The sequence below is a fragment of the Grampus griseus genome (assembly GCF_964374135.1).
Source record: "Grampus griseus genome assembly, chromosome: 16".
Lineage (NCBI taxonomy): Eukaryota > Metazoa > Chordata > Mammalia > Artiodactyla > Delphinidae > Grampus > Grampus griseus.
Window position 1 is genome coordinate 52887611 of NC_139010.1, and position 25670 is coordinate 52913280.

At 35.8% G+C, this 25670-nt stretch overlaps 1 protein-coding gene across 7 annotated transcripts in view; it reads left to right on the top strand.

The window, feature by feature from the left end:
- EXOC6 (exocyst complex component 6) overlaps positions 1 to 25670 on the top strand; it is a gene marked incomplete at its 5' end in the record, with an annotated part of 209091 nt that overhangs the window by 89841 nt on the left and 93580 nt on the right. For all 7 annotated transcript variants that reach the window (XM_082674090.1, XM_082674094.1, XM_082674096.1 and 4 more), the window contains 6 exons: positions 393 to 464; positions 5410 to 5507; positions 9514 to 9619; positions 15109 to 15218; positions 19017 to 19128; positions 19663 to 19797. In XM_082674090.1, coding sequence (XP_082530216.1) covers positions 393 to 464; positions 5410 to 5507; positions 9514 to 9619; positions 15109 to 15218; positions 19017 to 19128; positions 19663 to 19797 — 633 coding nt within the window. The remainder of the gene's footprint in view (positions 1 to 392; positions 465 to 5409; positions 5508 to 9513; positions 9620 to 15108; positions 15219 to 19016; positions 19129 to 19662; positions 19798 to 25670) is intronic.

Below are 25670 nucleotides of genomic sequence, written 5' to 3' on the forward strand. Positions count from 1 at the left end.
TAATAGAATAAATAATTGAAAAGTAGAAATATATGGTCTATATATAAACCATTTTTTCAATTTGAAATAACTAGTTCCTTAAAATCTAAAGACTTTTAGAAATATAAGCATCATTGCTTTGACCGAAGTTTAGTGTGTACAAATTTCAGAAAAATTTCTTTTCATATAATACAGATACTTTAGTTATGTCATGTTATGATCTTTCCCTACGAAATTTTTCATGAATAGAGGAAGCCAGCTGTGGATCTAATAACCAAGACTTCAAATTTATTGTAAATCAGGCAAATTAAGGGAGAAATTTTTAAGTTTTATTTCTTAGTTTTTAACCAAATGACTCTGGTGTGTGTTTGTTTGTTTGTGTTTCCACCCCCACTTACCCTTCATTCTCGCAGTCTTATTGCACTGATCCTGATCTTGTTCTGGAACTGAAGAATCTCATTGTAATATTTGCAGATACTTTGCAGGTGGGTGATAATCTAATATTCAATTAATGGCTATTTGAGCGCTTAAAGCTATTCAAAACATAGACCACACTCATTTATTTTATTGTGGCTTAATGGTAGTAAATTAGTAGTAATCAAATGTTTACTTATGTATTGATATTCTCCTATTACTCAGGACTTTTAATACCACCTCCTTCCTGATTATGAAGCTTGGACAGAGCTCAGGGAATATTACCATCTTTTAAAATATTGGTCATTCTGTTAGAGTAGATACAATATTTTTGCAGTTAAAAAAAAAAATACACGGTGTAGTGGACAGAACCCTGAACTAGAAATTAGAAGATTAAAGTTCTGCCTGAGGATAATGAACATGAGCTGTGGAATCACAAAGACCCGGAGTTTATATTCAACCTTTGCTATTGACTAATTGTATGTCTACAACTTTTCTAAACTTTAGATCCTCATTTGTGAAAATGAGTTTGTTAATTACTAGTTTTCAGAATTGTTTTGAGTTTTAAATGTGATACTGTATATGAAAACACATACTAGTTTGAAAGCTGTGTGTACTTATTGTCTTCCTAATTTCAGGTGTACTGTGAGCAAATCACTTTACTTCTTTGCGTTTTGGGTTTTGTTTTTCTTTTTAAAATAAGGTTAAAACTGAATTATCTTAAAACTTAATGTCTTTGTGGTTTTCAGTATCAAAGTTTTAAACTTGTCCCTCTTCCTTGATCACAGATAATAAAGAATTGATTGCATTTGTTTTTCATGCTTATATTTATGGGATTTTTATGGTTGGAATACATTTTTGGGAAATACAGACCAGCATTTTCCGAAGTGTGATAGATGTTACTTAATAGATGTTACTTAAAAAGTTCTGTGGTCAAAAATGTTTAGAAAATGCTGAGTGAAGTAAAACAGATTTTTCCACTAAAAGCCTATCTCAGAGCAAATTTACACCATACGTTTCCAAAAGGAAGGTGATTATGCAGCATTTTCCCAACATATTTGACACGTAAATCTTTTTTCCCCTTAGAGAATCTTTTAGATCTAGAGCTTCATAAAAAATGCTTTGGCAAATGCTAAATTGTTGGCTTTATCACAGGAGTCTTTCCATCCTAGAATAATAGTTGTCTATTTTATTCTTAAACCTAAGGAGAAGGTACCACAAGCTCCTTAGTAAATTATTTTATTGCCTTACATCTTTATTAGTTTGTGTGGCTTATACTATAATACCAAAATAATTTGGGGTTTTTTTGCTTTCATAAATTTTGTGACTAATGTATCTGTAATACTGATCTCTCTGTAAGAAAACTTAGGAAGTTTTATTAAAGGCTGCCTTAATATCTGGGGCCTATGTCTAAGTAACTTGAGGGAGCTTTGCTATCCTTAATGACTTAAAGCATTGCTACTCAAAATATGGTCCAGAGATCACAGGTCTACAAATCGTTTGTTATGGATCCATAACGAAAAGAAACTTTTGTCAGAATGTAAATCAACTATGTCACTAAGTACAAAATTTAGCTCAGTTGGCTTTTTTTTTTTTTTTTGGTAACAAGACTTTCTTGATATCAGTATCAGCATTGATTTATATTCTGGTGCAAACTCCTTACCTCTTTTTTAAAAACCATACAAACAGTTGTTGAGTTGGCACTTTGAGTACAACTATAGATTCAGTTGTGGACTGAGTATTTGATGTGTTTCCAAGGAACTCTGCAGAGAATCAAGGAGTAATAGACAACATTCAAATAATAGAAGCATAAAAAAGCAACAGTGATGAGTGCATAAACCCTTGTAAATATACCTCTCTCATCCTACTACTTTGAAATAAAGTTAAGGAAAACGAACCAGTTATTCTTACTTATTCAGAAATCCTGCAGTATTTTCATTTCACTGAATACTGACAGGCTGATTATTAGGTAAATCTCATACTGAATTAATAAATACTGGCTTTTCAAGTTATACTTAATAATTGAAGAATTGAGGAAGGTCTTTTCTTTTTTAAAAAAATTTATTTTTATTTATTTATTTATTTATTTGGCTGTGTCTGGCCTTCGTTGCGGCACACGGGATCTTCATTGTGGCATGCAGGATCTTTCATTGCGGCGTGCAGGCTTCTGTCTAGTTGTGGCACGCAGGCTCAGTAGTTGCAGCACGAGGGCTCTCTAGTTGCGGCATGGGGCCTCTCCAGTTGTGGTGTACGGGCTCCAGAGCATGTGGGCTCAGTAGTTGCAGCACGTGGGCTCTCTAGTTGTGGCATGCGGGCTCAGTAGTTGCTGCATGCGGGCTCTCTAGTTGTGGCACGCAGGCTTGAGAGCGTGCCGGCTTAGTTGCCCTGTGGCATGTGGGATCTTAGTTCCCCAATCAGGGATCGAACCCACATCCCCTGCATTGGAAGGCAGATTCTTACCACTGGACCACCAGGGGAATCCTGAGGAGGGTCTTTTCTAATTAACCTTTAACTAATTAAAGAATATTGCACAATATTTAGCTTTTAAAATTGGCACTTTGCCAACTTAAGGAATTTTTTTCTTTTAAAAATGTAATTATTCCACCATTTAAAAGAAAGCTGACTAAACAATAAATTAAAAATAAAAAACACCAGCATGTTCATAGTTCTGCTTACTGCCTATTAAGCAAATAAAAAGCAAGCATTTATTGATTCGTTCATTAACATTTTTTTGAGCACCCACTATGTGCTAGCAGCCAGATGATATATACAATTATAGATATAAAAATCAGTAGAACAGTAGAGACATAAAGATTCTTGGCTTCAAGAAATTCACACTTTATGGGCTTCCCTGGTAGCGCAGTGGTTGAGAGTCCGCCTGCCGATGCAGGGGACACGGGTTCGTGCCTCAGTCTGGGAAGATCCCACATGCCGCGGAGCGGCTGGGCCCGTGAGCCATGGCCGCTGAGCCTGCGCGTCCAGAGCCTGTGCTCTGCAACGGGAGAGGCCACAACAGTGAGAGGCCCGCGTACCGCAAAAAAAAAAAAAAAAAAAGAAATTCACACTTTAGTTGTAAACAAATAAGATGTATAATAAGACATGCTAATTTAGTAATATGTTAAAGAGGTTTGGGCTCATAGAAGATAGAATGATAACTTTGATTCCAGGAGTTGGGAAAGGCTACACAGAAGGTTGAAATGTGAGCTGGATTTTGAAGGAAATGTGAGTTCAGCAAGTAGATATGAAGGAAGAGGCATTAATGGCAGACAAAATAGCATGTGCTAATTACAGGTAGAGGTATGGTATGGTGAGCATGAGACTGGCTGAGCAGCTTAATGGTGTTAGAAACTGTAGTGTTTGAGTATAAGCAAAGAAGGGCAGAGAGTGGTAATGAAACTGATAAGGTAGTTTGAGCCAGATTGTGGCATGTCTTGTGAGGCTTTCGTAAGCTTTCTATAGGGAAATGGCGTGATCAGATGTGCACTTTCAGATGATAATTTTAAGAGTTGGGCAATAGATTGAGTTGAAAGAGACAGGATGGTTGGAATTTCAGTTTAGGAAGCTCTTACAGTGGTCTAGGCAAGAGATGTTAAGGACCTGAAGTAAAACAGTGATACTGGGAAGATTTCTGGAAGAAAGAAAGGTAGTAAATGATAGAGAATGATAGGTTTGAATGAGATTTGTAAAGGAGGTAAAATCAAAAGAATTTGATGACTGATTAGATGTGTTTGTTTTGAGGGCATTTAGATGACTTTCAGGTTTCTTTCCTGATACATTGGATTGATGATAGAACTATTAACAGGGATAGGAAATAGGAAGAACACGTGGTTTAGTCTGAAAGGGAAGAGATAAGTTAATGTGCCTGTTGGCAGACTGACTAGAGATGTCTCATTGCTGTTAGAATTAAATATTTAGAATTTATAGAGGTCTAGCTAGAAATACAGATTGAGAATAATCAGAGTAAGTAGTGTTTGAAGTCAATCAACTTGAAATTGCCCTAGAGAGCTAGAAGAAAAGATTGAAGGATAGAGATAGAAGAAAAGAGGAATCCAGAAGGACTACTCATAGATAAAAGGAGAACAAGGAGAGAGAGTGGTGTTACAGAATTCAAAACAGAAGAGTTTCAAGAAACAGAGGTAAGATGGAGTGAGAGATCATGGAATTTTATATTCAGGAGATTCTCTGTGACATTGCTAAGAGCAGTTTCAATAAAGGAATAGGAGTGAGAGAGTTAGATTGTAGTAGGTTTGGCTATGGAAGGAGTGACACAGGAAACTGAGGGAAGGCTTTTTTGTTTTCTTTAGTTGTTCTTGGTTTAAAGATGGGAGGCAATTTAGCATGTTTATTTAGTGAAGAGAAAGGAGCTAGTGGAAGTTAAAGACACAGCAGAGTAGATAATCCATGGAGCAGTTCCTGCAGGAGGAGATAGGATCAAGACCAAAGATGAAGACGTAAGCCTTGAAGGGGAATAGGGACAACTTTGAGGCGAGCAGAAATGTTAGGTCCTGATATGGGTAGCATTTCAAATGGATTTGGAGTTGCAAAGGAATAAAGTTTTGGAGTGTTACGTTTGATAACTTTTCCCTGTACAACAAAGTCAGTGTTAAATTGAAGGTACAAAAGGAAACCATCATGTTTCGGACAGAATGTATTCTCTTTTCTTCTTGTATCTTATTTAGAGGCAACTTCCCAAGACACAGATGTATAGATCACTAATCTTGAACTTTTTCTCCAATTCTGACTTCTAATACTTTTTAAGGTTAACAGTGTAATCCAGACAAAAAAGAGAGAGAAGAAATAGAAAAATTATTCCAGTTCATAAAACTCTTTCTAGACTCCTTTTTACCTAGTACAACTTAGTAGAAAGTCAAAAGGATATCTTTTTTTCATACTGTTAGGATGGCATACAATGTGATACAGTGATCACTTCAAACAGTTCTCTAGTATTCTGAACTTTAAAAAGTGATTATCTTTATTTATTTTACTTGTTTATCTGCTTTTTTGTGTGTGTTTTAGGGTTATGGTTTTCCAGTGAACCGACTTTTTGACCTTTTATTTGAAATAAGAGATCAATACAATGAAACACTGCTTAAAAAATGGGCTGGAGTTTTCAGGTTAGTCTAAGCCATGGTGCCTTAATGTAATGAAAAAGTTTGTCAGATGCTAAAGTAATTGGTTTTTGCATTTAGCAATAAAAAATGCTTATAATATTTTTTATTGTGGTAAAATATATATAACATAAAACTTACAATTTTAACCTTTTATGAATGTACAGTTCAGTGGCATTAAGTATATTCACATTGTTGCAACCATCACCACTATCCATCTCCAGAACTTTTTTATCTTCCTAAGCTGAAACTCTGTACCAGTGAAACAGTAACCCCCATTCTCTTCTTCTAGTCCCTGGCAATCACCATTCTGCTTTGTCTCTATGAATTCGACTACTCTAGGTACTTCATATAAGTAGAATCATACAATGTTTGGTTTTTGTGTCTGGATTTGTCTGTTTTTTGTGTGTCTGGATTATTTCACTTAGCATAGTGTCTTCAAGCTTCATCCATATTGTAGTATGTGTCAAAATTTCATTCCTTTTTAAGGCTAAATAATATTTCATTATGTATATCACATTTTATTTATCCATTCATCCACTTACGGATATTTGGGTTGTTTTCACCTTTTAGCAATTGTGGATGGTGCCACTATGAACCTTGGCGAACAGTTATCTGTTTGGGTCCCTGTTTTCAGTTCTTTTGGGCATATACCCAGAAGTGGAATTGCTGGATTGTATGGTTAATATATGTTAAATATTTTGAAGACCTCCATACTGCTTTCCACAGTGACTGTACCAATTATAATCAATTTTGAATTGTTCTACTTTTAGTCCTAATCTCTGTAGTTTTTTTCCCCAGATATGGGGCTGTAAATATTCAGTGGTATTTAGTACTAGAGACAAAAATTCATGGCTTATAAATTTTGTTTGGGGAAAGTGCTATTTTTACAAACAACATAATTGTTAAATTAAAAATCTTAAAGTATCTAATTAGGACAATTATTTTCACTTTAACCACTTGCCTTCGGGGCACAAAGTATTTTAATAACTATATAATTTTGTATTGCCATGAAAAGAAGTATCAACTCCCTCCTTTTTAAATTCTAAAAAAACTTTTCTCTCCCTTTCTGCCTTTCTCCCTTCCTTCCTTTCTTTTTTTCTTTGTTTCAACAAAAAGTCAATCTTGAGAGCTTACATCTAGGTTAGCCAAAATATGATAGAAACAATGTGGCAATAAAAGTTGATGTTATTAAAATAGAAAATATGTTAAATGATTTAACACTAGCTTGGCATTTACCCCATCAGTTTTCAAAACCTATGGAGGGCTGACCTTCTGAATACTGTGATAGAAATCTTTTAAAATACCGAAGTGGTTTACAAGGTTATACACTTCTATTAAGATGAACTAAATCAATCCTTATTTAAGCTTTTTGTATTAACATTCCATAGGAGTGATCTTGTCAGGATGTTGTCCCAAATGAATAATTGACAGTCTTAGATGAGTCATGTATAAATATTAACAATTTTTGATATTTAGTATTTTAGAAATAGAGGTAGTGCTTATTGATAGGGATGGTAATATATAATATATATGCCATGAGCTAATGTGATATATCTTTATTTATATATATTTGTATATAAAAATCTTTACTTATAGGATTTCTGTTATTAACTTACCCTTTTCAGAAGAGTGTTTAAGTTTTTACAGTTGCTGATAGTTTTGTATTGAACCAGCTATTCTCTCTTATCTATCTTAAGACTTCTAGTAGTGAGATTGTTCCTCAAGATTGGGGAAACTGTGAGGTATTGTTTTCTCTCTGAAAAGCTAATGAGTTCTTTCAAAAAGAGATAGGATTAACATTATCTTCCATTATCATCATGGATGAGAGCAAATGATAGCATGTCAGTTGTAAAATATATTTTGACTTCTACTTTCAGTACTGTTCTAGGTCATGCTTTTTGCTTAGATTTTTAAGAAGTAGCAGATTTTAAGCATTTTTTGTCCTTGATCTGTATCTTCAAAGACTGTACAAGTAGTGAATTGACAACCTAACAATTAAATGGGGAAAAAGTAAGTTATCAGTACTGAATAATTAAAACTTGATGACATCCATGATAGAATTTATGATCTGACTACTGTCATACTTTGTTTATCCATGTGTGGTTCTCTCCACCTATATTGAGAGCACTAGTGTTTTATTTATATTCTTGATTGCCTAGCTCCAAACAGAGTCGTATTTTAACTACCTTGTGCACCTCAGTGATTTACAAGCATATGACTTTATTTCCAGCCTCTCATTAAGATGCCAGAGCCATTTATCAATTAGGTATTCATCATCCACTGCCCAAACCATATCCTTCTCTTATGTTCCTTACCTCAGCAAATGTCTCTGATGAGGTAAGGTATACATCATTTGCCCTATCTAGAAACCACGGATTCATCAGGATTATATAATACTTTCCCTCATAATCCTCATTGAGTTTCTAAATCCCATGTATTTTACTTCTTAAAAACTCTTGTTTCTGCCACTTCCTCTCTTCCTACACAAATACAGCTTTAATTCAAATTCTCGTCACTTTTTATTTGGATTATTCAGTCTCTCTAACTGGCCTTTCTCTGTTCATTATTGTCCTTTTCCTAGTTTTTCCTCCACTCTGTGAAAGTCTTCCTATGACATTCCTCTGCCTAAAACCTACTATGGTATTCCACTGCCTACAGGATAAAATCTGGGTGCCTCAGTTTGTCCATCTGCCCAGGCTCATTTTAAACCATGTCCCTTGAATACTTTATACTCCAGTAGTACTGCACTACTTGTGGTTTTACTCAACCCCTCCCCACACTCATACTTTTTCTCCCCTTATGTTTTTGCATGTTATGTTCCATCTTTCTGAAATGCTGTTCTCCCATAATCTCATTAGAAGTGTTTCTTTTCATCTTTGAAGACCCTACAGAGCCCGTAGCTTCTCTGTAAAACTTTTCATGAGATGTCCCCCACCTACTCTGATAAAGTTAATCACTTCCTCCTTTGTCCTATTTCTGAAACTTGCGCCTCTTTTATTGTACGTATAACACATCATTATAAACATTATAATTTGTTTGCGTATCTATGTCTCCTGTTAAGCTTGAGAACAGTGATCTTGCTTTTATTTTCATGAGGGTAGGGAGTTTTCATCAGAGTTAGCCCAGACTAGCATACAATAGGTGCTCAGTACATAAAAATCAAACTGAATTATTGATTAAAAGCAAGTTGATTGGACAGCAGGTATATTAGGACAGGCTGAGTTATGCTACGATAACAAAAATGCTCAAAGTCTCATTGGATGAACACTGGCATTTTATTTCTCACTTGCACAGAAGTCCATAGTGGGTCTAGTAGTCCAAGATTTGAGCTTTTGACATCTGTAATTCTACTTTCTCAACATGGTGGTCTCCCCTATCACTGTGGGACTAAGTGTCGAACAGTTAGTTCATAAATGCTTTAGACTTAAAGCAACACATGTAACTTGTATTCGTGGTCCAATGGCTAAAACTAGTCATATGACTTTGCCTATTTGGTGAGTAGTAAATGTGTCTGACTTACTGAGTATAAAAGGTCCTTTTCTAAGTACAACATTATGAGAGACAAACAAACGGAAGACATTGTTTTTATCTTCAAGGAGCTGATGGTCTAGTTGGAAAGAGAAGACAAAAAACATACAACTTGAGAGTTATTCCTATCAAGAAGTGTGTCTGGGATACTCTTCACCTCATTTTTAGTTGTAATGAGTTCATTCAGACTATATCATGTTGAGAATTGTTCTAGACTAGAAAATAAAAACTAAAGTGCTGAGAGGATGTAAAATAAACAAGTGGAAAGAAGAGATTGCACATTAATTTTGAGGGACAGACTTATTTGCTAATTGAATTTCAGAATTCTAAGTGATTAGGCACTGTTTTCCTGTTTAGAACTTTAACTGACACACAAAAAATGATTTTGTAATAGTTGGGGTTTTTTAAAAGTATTGTCCTATAGCACTCTATTGATATGTTTTCTAATATTAAATTTCAATTCTGTCTTCTTTCTTAACAGGGACATTTTTGAAGAAGATAATTATAGTCCCATCCCTATTGTTAATGAAGAAGAATATAAAACAGTCATCAGTAAATTTCCCTTTCAAGATCCAGACATTGAAAAGGTACAAGCTAGTATTTAATTCAAGAATTTTCTTAAAAATAAATTAATCATTTTTATTGCTACATTATATTAATCTGATATTGTAAGTGAGAATAGCTTCTTTTGAGGCCTTTGTTATTGTTGTGTTATTTGAGAAAATTAATTATGTTTTGTTAACTTTTAAAGATTATGTTACTACTACTACTACTATTTTGGTGAGGTTAAGAAAGGACTTTCTTGGGGCTACTAGGAGCCCTTGTCCCAAATATTAGGTGGATTCCCAGGGCAGGTGTTACTATCATTGGGTGGATTCCAAATTAGATATACTAAATGTTGAGTAGATTATAGGAATAGGAGAATATTGTAAGGAAAGAGAGAATTTCTTTGAAATTTCCATCACTGTGGAAGATCTTATTTTGTGGCTTTTTTTCTAGAAATATATTTGTATAAAAAGTTTATCTTGGGGACTTCCCTGGTGGCGCAGTGGTTAAGAATCCGCTTGCCAATGCAGGGGACACGGGTTTGATCCCTGGTCTGGGAAGGTCCCACATGCCGTGAGCAACTAAGCCCATGCACCACAACTACTGAGCCTGCGCTCTAGAGCCCACGATCCACAACTACTGAGCCTATGCGCCGCAACTACTGAAGCCCACGCACTGGGAGCCTGTGCTCTATAACAAGAGAAGCCACCGCAATAAGAAGCCCACGCACCGCAACTAAGAGTAACCCCTGCTCACTGCAAGTAGAGAAAGCCTGCACGCAGCAACGAAGACTGAACGCAGCCAAAAATAAAATAAATAAATTTATTTAAAAAAAAAAGTTTATCTTGGTTAAGTAAGAGGTGTATGAAGGCAATAGCCACCTGTAGATTTTTTCCTGAAGTAAGAATGTCTATTTTTGGAGTCAAGATGTCTGAACAAAAGACAGGCTAGAGAAAGGAAATAGACCAGCACGTAGAGTATTCTGGAAATACACCTGATTGCCCATATGTGTGCATGCACACAGAAACACACACACTTGTACCAATCCAGTATCCCTGGGTAGAATTAGATCTTATGAGAAAGGGATATCATATTTCCTGTTATTATCACCTTTTTCATTCTCTGCATTTTTGATTTTTTTCCCTTAATCTTTTTTATTTTTTCAACACTTTATAATTTAGTCCTTTTCTACATTTTTATCCCTTAATAATGAACAAGAGTGAATTCTGAATGAGTTGTGTGAATTGTGACTGTAAATTTTTATGTTACATTTGTATGTACATAAACTAAGCATATTACGTGTAATAGTCACTAAATACAGGACCAAGTAATTTAATGCATAGCTTTTAGATTATAGCTAACACTGCCATTGCATATACCTAATTGTATTCTAATACACACAAAAGACCAGAATAATTATTCTAGTTCTGGTTTTTTTGTGTGTGTGTGGTACGCGGGCCTCTCACTGTTGTGGCCTCTCCCGTTGCGGAGCACAGGCTCCGGATGTGCAGGCTCAGCGGCCATGGCTCACGGGCCCAGCCGCTCCGTGGCATGTGGGATCTTCCCGGACTGGGGCACGAAACTGTGTCCCCTGCATCGGCAGGCAGACTCTCAACCACTGCGCCACCAGGGAAGCCCTCTAGTTCTGTATTTTTGAAACCCCAATCAAAGTTTCCCTGTCAAGAAATATTATGAGGGACTTCCCTCGTGGCGCAGTGGTTAAGAATCTGCCTGCCGGGACTTCCCTGGTGGTCCAGTGGTAAAGAATCCACCTTATAATGCAGGGGATGAGGGTTCGATCCCTGGTCAGGGAACTAAGATCCCACATGCCACGGGGCAACTAAGCCTGCATGCCACAGCTACTGAGCTTGTGCGCCTCAACTAGAGCTGCGTGCTCTGGAACACACGTGCCACAGCTACAGAGCCCACGCACCCTGGAGCCTGTGCACTACAACTAGAGAGGAGAAAACCTGCACACCACAACTAGAGAGAAGCCCACACGCTGCAATGAAGAGCCTGCATGCCTTAGCGAAGATCCTACATGCCACATCTAAGACCCGACGCAGCTAAAAATTAAATAAATAAATACTAAAAAAAAAAAAAAAAAAAAAAGGAATCCGCCTGCCAATGCAGGGGACACGGGTTCGATCCCTGGTCCGGGAAGATACCACATGCCACAGAGCACCTAAGCCCGCAGGCCACAACTACTGAAGCCCGCGTGCCTAGAGCCCGTGCTCCACAACAAGGGAAGCCACGGCAATGAGAAACATGCGCACTGCAACGAAGAGTAGCCCCCGCTCACCGCAACTAGAGAAAGCCCGCATGCAGCAATGAAGACCCAATGCAGCCAAAAATAAATACATAGACAAACAAACAAATAAATAAATAAATGTTGTGGGGGTTTTTTTGCAGTACGCGGGCCTCTCACTGTTGTGGCCTCTCCCATTGCGGAGCACAGGCTCCGGACGCGCAGGCTCAGAGGCCATGGCTCACGGGCCCAGCCGCTCCAGGGCATGTAGGATCTTCCCGGACCGGGGCACGAACCCGTGTCCCCTGCATCGGCAGGCAGACTCTCAACCACTGCGCCACCAGGGAAGCCCAATAAATGTATTTTTTAAAAAAGAAATATTATGAGAATATTCTCTGTCTCACAGCTTGGCTTTGTTTTGTTTTAGTTACTGGTAATAAATGTGTTCAGGATATAGCATCTGCAAAAAGAGCGCTGGATTTGGTCTGGATTCATGTGCCAGCTCTGTCTGTGGCTTATTATGGGCAAGTGACTTACCCTATTTGGGCATTTTGCCTCATCTGTCAAATAAGGAGGTTGAACTAAATCTCTAATGTCTCTTCTAATTACACTAAACTATTCTAAATAGATTTATAGTTAAAAGGATATTTGACTTTGCTTGTAGGGTACTTCCAAAATATACGGCATCTGAGGATTAAGCTTGTTAGGAATTGTATTCATTGGTTTGTGTATTATTCATCATTAAAAAGAACTATCATTAAGGCAAAAGGCACATGGAAAATTTAAATGTGATAACTTAGAAATCCCATAAGTTATTTAGTAATAGTCTCTTGGTTGTGTGTTTACATATTTAATTTTTTCCTATTTTAAGTATAATTTTCAATTAAAACGATTGAAAAAGATGTGAAATTGTCTTTCAAATAACATGAGTTCTTTTCAGCAGAAATTACAAGTGAGAAAGGAATAAGACTGAACATATATGCTAACATCTGTCTTTTTGCAGATAGCTTTGCTAATTTAACTAGGATCCTTTGGCTAAAATAAGAACATGTTCATATTGTCTTTAATGTCATTAAAATCAATTCTTAAAGTTGAAATATCTTTCAAATAGTTAATATTGGTTTCATTATTTTGTAAAACATAACTTGGAGGTGAGTTAGCTCTTACATTATTATAAGGTGATTTTAAAGAATAGCAACTCTTTAGTTGATTTTTGTAGTACTCCTAATTCAGTTCCTAAATTTGGAAAGGTTGAACCTACCAGTTTTGGAGAGAGACTGCTCTCTGCAAATGTTTTCACTACCAGCTTATTGTAAGTTTCTTTCTGCTGGAGGTACCTAAGAGTACATATGTTAATTCATATATTTATCATTCACCTGCTATCTAGTAGACACTGTGCTATGTGCTAGTTTTTCAGTCTCTGCTGTCAAGGAACTTGTAGTCAAGTGAGGGATAGATTAAATAAACAGGAAATTACAATTCACAGAAGTTGGCCCTGCTCAAGATAGAAGCAACAGCATGGAGAAAGGCTGTAATTCTGCAGTATAAAGTACAAGGTTAATGAAGTGCAGGAGACGAAGATCAAAAAATGAAGATGAAGTAGAAAGTGGCAGGCTATAATAGGCCTTGTAAACAATGTTAGGGAGCTTAGCCTGATGGCTCGAATAAGTCACCACCAGATTTCAAGCAGTAAAAACATAATCAGATTTGTGCTTTAGAAAGATCTCTCTGGCTAGTGTGTGGGGAATGGATTGGAGAAGAGTAAGGCTGGGATACTAGCTTGGGGATTGTTGCAGTTATTTTGGCAAGAGAGATTGGTGACCTGAATGGGAGTTATGGCTGTGGAATATGATTTGAGATATTTAGGAAGTAGGAATGACAGGAGTTGATTATCACTTGCATATGAGGGATGATGAAGATAGAGGCACAAGTGTGATAGCCACATTTCTGCCTTGGCTGGTGGTAGCATTCACTAAGATAGGAAATGCAAGAGGAGCAGATTTAGAAAGAAGGGATGATCATTTCACTTTTGGTTCTGTTGAGAATGTCTCAAATGTTACAGCTAAATGGAGGTGTTCAAATGTTAGTTAGATATACAGATTTGGACTTCAGGAGAAAGATTTGGCCTAGAGTTTTAGATTTGGGAGATATTGGCACTTGCATGGTGAGAGTAGGTGAGATTCTCTAAGGATAGTATGTGTGGTAAGAAGGGAAGAAAGTGTAGGATAGAACCCTAAGGAGTAGCAATTAAGGGATGGCTAGAGGAAGAGATATAGAGAAGGTAGAGAAACAAAGGAAAACCAGTGTGGGTCATGGATTCCAAGGAAGGAGAGATCCTTTAAGAAGCAGGAGGCAAGACTTCCCTGGTGGTCCAGTGGTTAAGACACTGTTTTTCCAATGCAGGGGGCACGGGTTTGATCACTGGTCGGGAAACTAAGATCCCACATGCCCCGTGGAGTGGCCAAAAGTAAATAAATAACATGGGGGTTTATTTAGGGGGGAAAAAAAAAAGCAGGAGGCCCATTGTGTCAGATTGTTCAGGTGAATCAGGTAACATGAAAAGTTATTGGATTTAACACCTGTGAGGTCATTGGTGACCTTCGTGAGGGTGTTTTCAATGATGTAAACTAAGTTGCAATGAATGTGAAAATTGAAGTAGATTAGGCTTCATGAAGCGTAAAGAGGGGGATTTTGGTAACAATCTTCGGGAGAGTTTACCTTTTGGAGACTGAGAATTTGCTCATGGATGTTGGCTGGTAAAGCATTTTAGCCAAGAAGCACACTGCAAACCATTAGCTTCATATTAGCTCAGAAAGCTGCTGTAAGGTATTCTAGGAGTTCTGGAATGAAGTGGATACTTTCTTAAATTAGCATTCAAGCAAGTGAAGGGAGTCTTAGAATTATTTGATGACACTGAGCCAGGAAGCTGGCCCATAACTTTCATGCCAACCTGGCTCTGTATTACGGCTGCAAGGAAGCAAAGAGTTAAGCATCTTCTGCAGGATACTTATCATCAGGACACACACTTACATACTTTCTCTGCTTGTTAGAAGTCTGATAACATGATTTAAGAAACAGGTAAATTGCCACATTATTTTCTTCAGAAATATTTTAATTCTTTTTAAAATCTTAAAAATAATGGGATAACAGTAGACTTTAAAATGCAAGTATTAACTACTAATTCAAACGTGAAATCAATTTAATTTTTACATTTTTGAGGTGATTAGAATATCTTTTTCTAAAATTTCAGCAACAGTTTCAACTTTGTTTTTCTTTCAACAGCAATCTTTCCCAAAGAAACTGCCCATGTCTCAATCAGTGCCTCATATTTATATTCAAGTTAAAGAATTTATTTATGCCAGCCTTAAATTTTCAGAGTCGTTACACCGGAGGTAAGTTTATTAATAAGAAATGTATCTTTATCATAGCTATTTTTGTGAAACATTAACATGTGATTTTTAGGCCATGACTCTTCAGTGGACTATTATCTCGTTGGAAGGCTTACATATCTTAGTGGCATTTGGGGTTAACTAGAAATGCAACCTCAGACCTACTGAATTAGAAACTGAGGATGGAGCCCTTGGCTTTACCAAGTACTCTGGGTGATTCTGATGCACTCCAAGTTTAAGAACCACTGCCTTAAGCTTCATCATACTCTATTAGTCTCTTATACCAAAGTTTCTAAACATGTATTTTAAAGACATTAGCTTATAACATAACACACAATATCATTCAGCATTGGAAAAACAGTGGATACAAATGAGTATTCATTGAAAAGGAATGACAGACTATTACAGTGGTAGTTTTCATTAGCAGAGCTCTAATGATCCAAGAGCTACCAATAATTTATGCCTATCTTTCTTTTCATTGAACATTCTAAAGTTCCGATCTAAAGCAGAGCAGTATAATGCAGTAGTTAAGAACATAAGCTTCAGACTTACACCTGAGCTTGATTCTTGATGTTGACACTCACTAGCTGCAGTAGGACTTTGGGCAAGTCACTTAATCTGTTTCAATTGCAGTTCCCTCATCTGTAAAATGAGAGATAACTCATAGGGTGGTTTTAAGAATTAAATAAGGTAGTGAGTGTGTATAAAGCACTCTGTGTAGCCTGGCACATGGTAGGCACATAAGACGTAGGATCAGATGAGATACTACAATATAAGATGTGAGACTAGAGCTTGGAGTTTTTATATTTCATTTGCAGGCATTGGGGAACTGTTGAAGAATTTTTAACTAAGAAACGACATGACTGGAGTAATATTTTAGAAAGTTTACTCTGGCCACAATGTGGATGGTAGATTGGAAGTAAACTGTAGAAAGTATAGAAATTTAGCAGTTTGGAATTAACTTTTATTTTGTTTATTTACAGAGAAGAGACAGTGGATCTCTAATTGTTATTTGATTTTTTTTAAATAAGTAAATTTATTTATTTATTTATTTTTGGCTGCATTGGGTCTTCGTTGCTATGTGCAGGCTTTCTCTAGTTGTGGCAAGCAGGGGCTGCTCTCTGTTGCGGTGCACGGGCTACTCATAGTGGTGGCTTGTCTTTGTTGTGGAGCACAGGCTCTAGGCACGCAGGCTTCAGTAGTTGCGGCATGCAGGGGCTCAGTAGTTGTGGTTTGCGAGCTCTAGAGCGCAGGCCCAGTAGTTGTGGCGCACGGGCTTAGTTGCTCTGCGGCATGTGGGATCTTCCCGGACCAGGGCTTGAACCCGTGTCCCCTGCACTGGCAGGTGGATTCTTAACCACTGTGCCACCAGGGAAGTCCTGTTATTTGATTTTTTACCACATTTATAACACCAAAGTTAAAAGCCCTTAGTCATAATATTATGTGTAATTGTCCCTAAAGCTTCCCTACTGACTGACTAGAACTAGAATTGTCCCCTCAGTTCTGGCTCTTTTTGTGCATGAACTCCTAGCATTCTAAAAGGTAAATGTTGTATACTGATGCTACAGCGGAAAAGATTATCTATTTTTTCCTTCTGTCTTTGATAAAAATATTTGTCATCTTTGTTAGTTCAATATCCAGTCATTCTATTTAACTATGATACTGTTTTTCATTTAGCAAGGCTTTTTATACTTACATTTTTAAAAATTAGCTTTACTAAATAACATTGGCTATTTTCATTTTGTAGTTCAGAATACAGAAAGCATAGTTAGTATTAAAATATGTAAATTTAAATTTATTCTAGATTATCAGCTTTCTGACATATTTTTGTTTTAAAAATTTACATCTGTGGCCTAAAATTGAGCTGAGTCATTTTTTTTTTAATTTGTCATTAAAGAATTATGGAAAAATAACTTTCTGGGTTTAAAGCTCTTTTATTATGGTTAAACATATTTTGCAGTTAGATTTTTAGACCAAAAAGATGCTTTGGAGCTCTTATAGTAAAAATGTTTAGGGTTCTTTTTATATGTGAATAAGAGCAGGGCCAGAGAATTAAGTGATTTCATGATGAGACTCTAAAGTCTCAGTTATTTGGTTGCAGAGAAAACATCTGAATCTAATATGATCTTTAAGAAATTTTCAGTTTTCATAAGAGGCTAAGCTCTCAAATAATTTAGGAGATTTATTGTATATTGAGATTTAATTACTGTGTTATTTGTTATTTAAAAATTGGGAAGAGTACAGGTTATAAGCTCAAAAGAGAAGGAGTTAAGGAAAAAAAATTGCTCAGTTAGGATAAAAACCTCTTGGAGAAAATCCTGGTCATTGTTGGGTAAATCTTGCTGGCAGGAATAGGACGTAGGTGCTGATAGGTTTTCTTTCTCTGCTTTCACTTATGCATTGATTCAGCATTCAAGGAAGTTCAGGGGAATTAAACAAAAGACATTATCTGTCATGCATAACTTTTCATCTGAAAAGGATGCTATACAGGGTGTCTTTAAGCATAATTTGAGTGTGTCAGAAAGGAAACCAGAGGAGTTGGCAACCACCTCCTTTATATTGGTGTGAGTACGTTGCTTGTTCTAGGGACACTACTGATTTCTGTCAGAGAGTTTGCTACTGTGTAACCCTGAAACCCTACTGGTATATATATGCTATTCCCTGGGAAGTCTTGACTTTAGATACGAAATCAGTGAGGCATATTCTCCTCAGGTCTGCCAGAATTAGGGTTAGCAGAAATTGAAGAGCACCTGCATTAAAATGGAGAACATTGGAACAGTAGTGAAAATTACCTGTGTTTTGTCAAATCTTGTTCTATTTGCATATTTAAAATAAATGTAAACTAGTAAATATTTGTACCTCATAGATTTTTAGGAGTAATGTTTTAATAAAGTAAAAAGTGAAAGGGTTCTAAAATTAAAATGTTAGACTGTGTTTGAGGCAGTGAGTCTCATCTGGGGCAGTTTTGCCCCCCAGGGTATATTTGACACTGTCTAGAGACATTTTGGGTTGTCACAACTAGGGGGAAGAGTGCTACTTGCATCAGGCGGGTGGAGGACAGGGATGCTGCTAAACATCTTTCAATGGTACAAGACAGCTCCACAACAAAGAATTATCTAGCGTAAATGTCAATAGTGCTGAGACTGAGAAAACTTGGTCTAAGGACAGCTTAACCGTTTTGATAATGAGGCTATATACAAAAAATCATGACTTACTTAAATTGAAGCCCTAGTGGTTAGAAGAAAATAATAAGCTTTTTAGTGCTAGGCTAGTAATTTTTAGGATGTTAAGAAACATCATAGGGTTAGTTCCTCTCCCAAATTAAAACTAGTGTAAGGCAATTAATTTCTTTGAATCTTTTTAAAAATATTCTCAATGGAAATGGATAGCTTAGTTATATTAAAATCAAATCTAGCAATTGTATCCAGAGGGTTCACATCAATTTGTATTTTAAAAGTAATTTTAGCTATAGTTGTATATAAAGTGTCTTTGAAAGTGGCTGTACCATAATGGAGTCATAATTTAAGAATAGTTTTATTTCCTTATACTAAGTACTCCATGGTTTTACTGTAATGGTTAATTGAATACATTTAAATTATTCTATAAATGAACATTCTACTTTGTGGAAAGTATCCCTTTTGTGAAACTAAATTGAATTGAAATATGTGATTTAATAGATATGAATGATTGTAATTTATTTAAAGATATAAAGGAATTAGAGTAAATTGCATTAAATTATTTAGGAAGCTAACTAATTGTAACCCTTGTGGAAACCTTAATAATATCAACCTTTGTTTTTAGCTCAACAGAAGTAGATGATATGCTTAGAAAATCAACAAATCTGCTGCTGACCAGAACTTTGAGTAGCTGTTTACTGAATCTTATTAAAAAACCTCACATAGGTTTGACAGAGGTAGGTTAAAAAGATATTTATAGCTAAATGTTTCATTATATGAAACAATTATTATAAATTAATTTATTGCTGAACATCATCCTATAAAACTAGCTTTCCATTTTAAATTTATTAATAGAAGTGGGTTTGTTTTAAAATAAAAGCGTCATTGTAAATTCCAGTGATGTGAGGGAAAAGGGTTTACGTGGGGAATAGTGGATAGCTGATGATGTTAGAAGATATATGGAGATTCATGTTTGCCAGACTTTACATGAAAAGTGAAAATACTCATTTTTTTTACTTGGTGAATGTATAAAGTTGGAAAAAACGCTTCGAAAAGTTGCTAGTTAGACTCTTGGTTATTTTTTTTAGATGATAGCATTCATAAGCAGTATTTACAGCAGGCTTTTGAATCAGATAATCAGTTGTATCCTATAATGCTATAATTATGCAGAAGTGGTACACTTGCTGGAAGTAATAATCCTGATTTTAAAAATCAAATGGCTTTGTATATACGTAACCTGCATTTCACTGGAGGCATTTTCTATTTTCTAGCTAGTGCAAATCATTATAAACACCACACACCTGGAACAAGCTTGCAAATACCTTGAGGACTTTATAACTAACATTACAAATATTTCTCAAGAAACTGTTCATACCACAAGACTTTATGGGCTCTCTACTTTTAAGGTATGTAAAAATCTGACTAAAAGTTTTTATTTCAGTTACTGTAAGCAAACTTTTAAAAAGTAAAGACAATTTTTGTTATACACATGATTCCATTATATTTCTAACAATTGAAAATTAGTGGTAATCAATGTCAACAATGAGCAAATAAATGTCAGTTCCTTTTTGGCATTAAACATCTTGTTAAAATGAAGAAAAGTATATTGATTTTCTATAGCTATATTACATTTTCTTCATGTTTTGAAGACTTAGAGTAGTGCTGAATCAGTCTAACTTGATTTTCTTTCATGTCTCACAGTTTAATAGTTAATTGTTTATGTAATATATATGTGTGTGTATGTTTGGAAATTAAAATTGTAAGAAGAATTAGACAAGTGTAAGATTTGCTTTACATCCTTTATTGCCTCTGATAATATTGCCTTATTACATGTTATTCAAGTCCTACTCTTTTCTGAATGGACAGATTTTTGTTTTTATAATACCATGGGATATAACAAAACATTAATTAATGGTTGTTTTAAGCATTATGAATTAAATAATTTCATAAATTTGTTATATAAACTTTTATTATTTTATTGGTTTGGGAATCATGTAAATGAGACACTGGCATAGTCTAGCAAAATAAATCCTTTTGCATTGAATAATTTGTTAAACTAATATAAACCATTTGCTGATCCCTTATCTATAAAATAGGCTTGCTAGTTTAACCTCGTAGCCCTAAGTTTTCTATTAAAAAGAATTATCATCTTCCCTACTCTTGCTATATTATAAATTACCCAATTTATCTCCTAAAATTATAGTATAATCATTTACAGTTAAAAAATTCAGTATACTTGTATTTAGATATAACTAATTTAATGTTAACAGTAACCAGACTTTGCAGTCTAGTGGTTAAGACTCTGCACTTCCAATGCAGGGGACGCAGGTTTGATCCCTGGTTGGAGAACTCATAAGATCCCACGTGCCACATGGTGCAACCAGAAAACCCCCAAAAACAAAAACAAAAAAGAGTAACCAGACTTTGAAAGTGTGAAGTCCAGAAAAGACCCTTGGTTCCTAAAGTTATCTGCCTGGCCCCCAAATCTTATGCTCCTCTGATGATTCTTGAGCCCATGTTGTCATCCTAATCCATAAGACACAAATGCAGATGATATCTGAGTGAATGAATTAATAAAATTATTTATTAAAACTGAGACAGAAGCTGGACAAAACAGGCGTTCATTTATTCAGATAGTATAGTACAGTAATTAAGCGCATATACTCTGGAGTTAGACTGCTGTGTGACTTTGGCCACATTCTTTCATTTTAATGATTCCTGGTTTTATTATCTACAAAATTAGAATAGCAATATATTATCTACCTCATACAATTATTTTGAGGATTAAAGGGGATACTTAGCACAGTGCCATTTGTTGTACATGATCTGTGCTCTGAGTGCTCTGTTAGGTGCTGAAAATATAGAAATGTATCCCTGCCCTCAAGGAGCTCACGGGAGAAAAAACTATAAAAAGACACTTGACAATATGATATAATAAGTACCATAATATAGGAGGAGACTCCACAAATTTGTAGACATTTATTTATCCACAGATTGATTCTTTGCTTCAATATTAGATTTTACACAATCCTTTTTCTGTCTTGCTCTCTGTCCTTATGTCCATGTGTTACTCATACGCTGTCAAGAAGGGATTTACTAGGGAATGGAGTTGTAAGCATATTTAACTATTAACATTATATTTAATAGGCTTGCTCTGTACTTTGATTAAAACATGAAATGCGTTGACATCTGGTGTATCTAGGGATCTTCAAGCAATTTTTCTTATCAGTTGTAAGTCAAAGAACCACAGATACTGGAACATGATGCCTCAGATTAAGGAATCTTGGAACTACACTTCTCAAAATCTGCCTGTTGAGAGGAAATGTTTAGAAAGGTTAGCTCTGGTCCATCATTCCAGTGGTACTTAAGTTGTAGATATTTAGTTGAAGCTACAAATGCCATAGGATACCCCTTGGGTTTTCTAGGAAATCAAGTTCAGCCTGTACAAATAGTAGAACATCCTTATTTCTTGTTTATTTTTTGTTTTATTTTTGCACAGAACTCAGGAAACCCTTTCTGTTTTATGATATACAAACAAGAGTTATTTCAAGCTCAGTATTTGAAGGTTAAGTGTTCTTCAGCTCTTCCTTTGATCTGTTTCAAGAGGAATTTGTCTTAAACTGTACTATGAGAAAGCAATTCAACAGGGAGAATCATTAAATCAACATTAAAGTGAATTACTGAGGGAGATTGGGGGAATTTACATTCACAGTGAATAGTCAATCTGTAGATGATTAAAGTACAGTCTTGATTACAGACATTAGCAAGGATTGCTTAGTTAACCTCTTAGCCTAATTCTTTTCAGTCCAGTGACCTGATCAAATATATTTCTATTTAGTTGCTTAATGATTATAGAAATAAGCACTTACATGATCCTTTTACCCATACCTCCATTTGCTTCCCCTCCAAAATCCCACACATGCATATACAAAGTGGTAGATTTTATATCATATTTGTTTACTTTATGAAATATTATATAGACTGCCTTGTTAGCTTGCCTGTCATTGTACTAAATCTGTGAGTGGTACAAAAGAGGTAAAGTAAGTAGTTCCTGCCCTCAAGCAGTACCACAGCTTTTTGAAATTAACCTGGACCCACGCTGAGAGCTACTTGAAGCTAATATAAGACTTCTAACTGAAAAGATTTGCATCAGAATAGAGGGGAAAATGGGAATACCATTCCCTTTTTAATCTGTGTAGAGAAATGGCCCAGTTCTTTTTCTTTGGCATCAGAGCTTTTTAACTTTGCTCCCTGGAGCTTTTCCAACCTGCCACCCCGAAGAGTCCTTTCCTTTTGAGTCCTGGCAGTGATTGCAACTGTAAGTGCCTAGAAAGAATATGCTTGCGATTCTTTTTCAGTTTGCCTTTTTTAATCTATTGATGAGTATGTAACAAAGTGTTTTTAGGATTATGACTAAAGTGACAGTGGTAAATTATCTTTGATTAAGGGCTTGAAATTCTCTTCCTGTGGAGCAAGGACATGGTACGTCGACTCTAAAAAAACTTTCTTTTTTAAATGTAACATTCATATATAAGCACACACAATTTATAAATGCAATAATTATAAATAGATATAGCTCAATTAATTATTAAAAAGTGAATACAGACTTCCAATTTCTAGTCTGGCATGTAAAGAGCTGGGAAGTTATCACTCTGTCCCAACAAGTAAAAAGCTGAGAAAACTGAAAAAATCAATTCTTCCTTGATCTTTCAGAGAAGTGAGATCACAGGACACACTGCTGCCCCCAAAATTGGAGAAGTAGGCAAATACAGAGAATCACAACTTAATGGAGTAGAAACCCATAGGAATCATTACCGGGGTAGGAAAACGTGAAGTATAATTAATGAATATTAGAAAATCAGTATGGACAAGTTTGAGAGTTAAAACTCCAGGAGAACCCAGTCTTAGAGGGGGCACCAGTTTCTCCCAGTGAAGATTTGAGGAAAATCCTCTTACATTTCCAGCAGGGGCAAGGGAAAAGGAACCATTTTGAAATATGCCAGAGCATTCTGTTCTTTAAGCATTCTGTTTTTCTCAACAAGACCTAACCTCAAAATAAACTATTTACCGGTGCCTAAACTAATGGGAGAAGGGAAACACCCAATTCCAGCCTGCTCTGGCCATCCTGTCCAACTTGAGGGGTGGAAATGAAAAGCACTTGTGCACAGCTAAGGGGCAAAGGCTTACTTAAAGATGAAGACCTAATCGTAGGACTAAAGAACACTTCCCCTCTCCCACTGTCTTACTGCCACATTACTAAAGGCCTAATTACTGCAATTCTTTTCACCCAGTACACCATGTCCAGCTATCAGGAAAAAATTACAAGGTAGACTAAAAGACAAAAAATACAGTTTGAAGAGATAGATACGGTATTAGAACCATATTCAGGTATGTCAGGACTATTGGAATTATCAGACCAGGAATTTTTTTTAAAAAAAACCTATGATTAGTATGCTAAGTACTTTAATGGATAAAGCAGACAGCAGGCAGGAACAGATGGGTAATGTAAGCAGAGAGATGGAGAATTTAAGAAAGAATCAAAAAGAAATGCTAGAGATCACAAACACTGCAACAGAGATGAATAATGCCTTTGATGGACCTATCAGTAGATTGGGCGTGGCTGAAAAAAGACTCTCTGAGCTTGGGGATCTGTCAATAGAAACTTCCAAAACAGAAAAGCAAAGATAAAAACACTGAACAAGAATATCCAAGAACTGTGGGACGACTACAAAAGGTGTAGCATACATGCAATGGGAATATTAGAAGGAGAAAAAAGAGAGAAAGGAACAGAAGCAATATTTGATCCAGTAATGACAGAGATTTCTCCCAAATTTATGTCACAACAAACCATGGATTCAAAAAGCTTAGAGAACACCAAGCAGGATAAATACCGAAATAATTACACCTTAGGCATATCATGTTCAAAATTGCCCAAAATTAAAGATAAAAAATCCTTCAAGAATCTAGAGGAAAAAGCTTACCTAGACTAACAAAGATAAGAATTACATCTTAACGTCTCTTCATAAACCATGTAAGCAAGAAGAGAATGGAGGAAAATATTTGAAGTGTTGAGAGAAAAACACCAACATAAAATTTTATATGCTATGAAATTATCCTTCAAAAGTGAAGGAAAAATACTTTCTCAGACAAACAAAAATTGAGGAAATTTGTTGCCAGTAGACCTGCCTTGCAAGAAATGTTAAAGTAACTTCTTTAGAGGTAAAGAAAATGATATAGGTTAGAAACTTGGATCTATATAAAGAAAGGAAGAGCATCAGAGAAAGTACAAGTGAAGGTAAAATTCTTAATTGATCTAACAGATAACAGTTTGTTCAAAAGAATAATAGCAACATGTTCAATTATGTATGCTTTTATATATATATATATATAGTTGTGTGTATATATGTGTACTTATGTATGTTTACATGAATGACAGCAATGACACAGGGTAGGAAGGGAGAAATTAGGATTATTTTGTAATTATAAGGTACTCACACTACCTATGAAATGGTGTAGTGTTAGTGTTATTTGAAAGTGGACTTGGAATAATTGTGAATGTATATTGGAAACTCTAGGGCAACCACTAAAAAAAAGCTAAAAAAAAAAAAGAAAAAAAAGTACAACCAATATGCTAGGAAAGAAGAGAAAATGGAGTCATACAAATGCTCACTTAATACACAAAAGACAGAAAAAGAGGAACACAGAAGTAGAAACAAAGAACAAGCACAACAGATAGAAAACAGTAACAAATATGGCAGATATTAATCCAGCCATCAATAGTCACTTTAAACATCTCCTGTCTAAAAACACCAACTGACAGAGATTGTCAGAGTGGATCAATAAAACAAGACCCAATTATATGTTGTTTATAAAACCCACTTTAAATACAAAGACACACATAGATTAAAAATAAGTGGATGGAGAGATTTCCCTGGTGGTCCAGTGGCTAAGACTCTGTGCTCCCAATGCAGAGGGCCTGGGTTCAATCCCTGGTCGGAGGAGTAGGTCCCACATGCCGCAACTAAAGATCCTGCATGCAGCAACGAAGATCCCGTGTGCCGCAACTAAGACCCGGTGCAGCCAAATAAATAAATAAATTAGAAAATTATTCAAAAAAAATTAGTGGATGGAGAAAGATATACCATGTTAACACTAATCAAAAAGTGGGAGTGGCTATATTAATTTCAAACATAGCAAACTTCAGAGCAAAGAAAGTTATTATCAGGGATAAATTGGGCCATTACATAATGACAAAGGGGTCACTTCTCCAAGATGACAT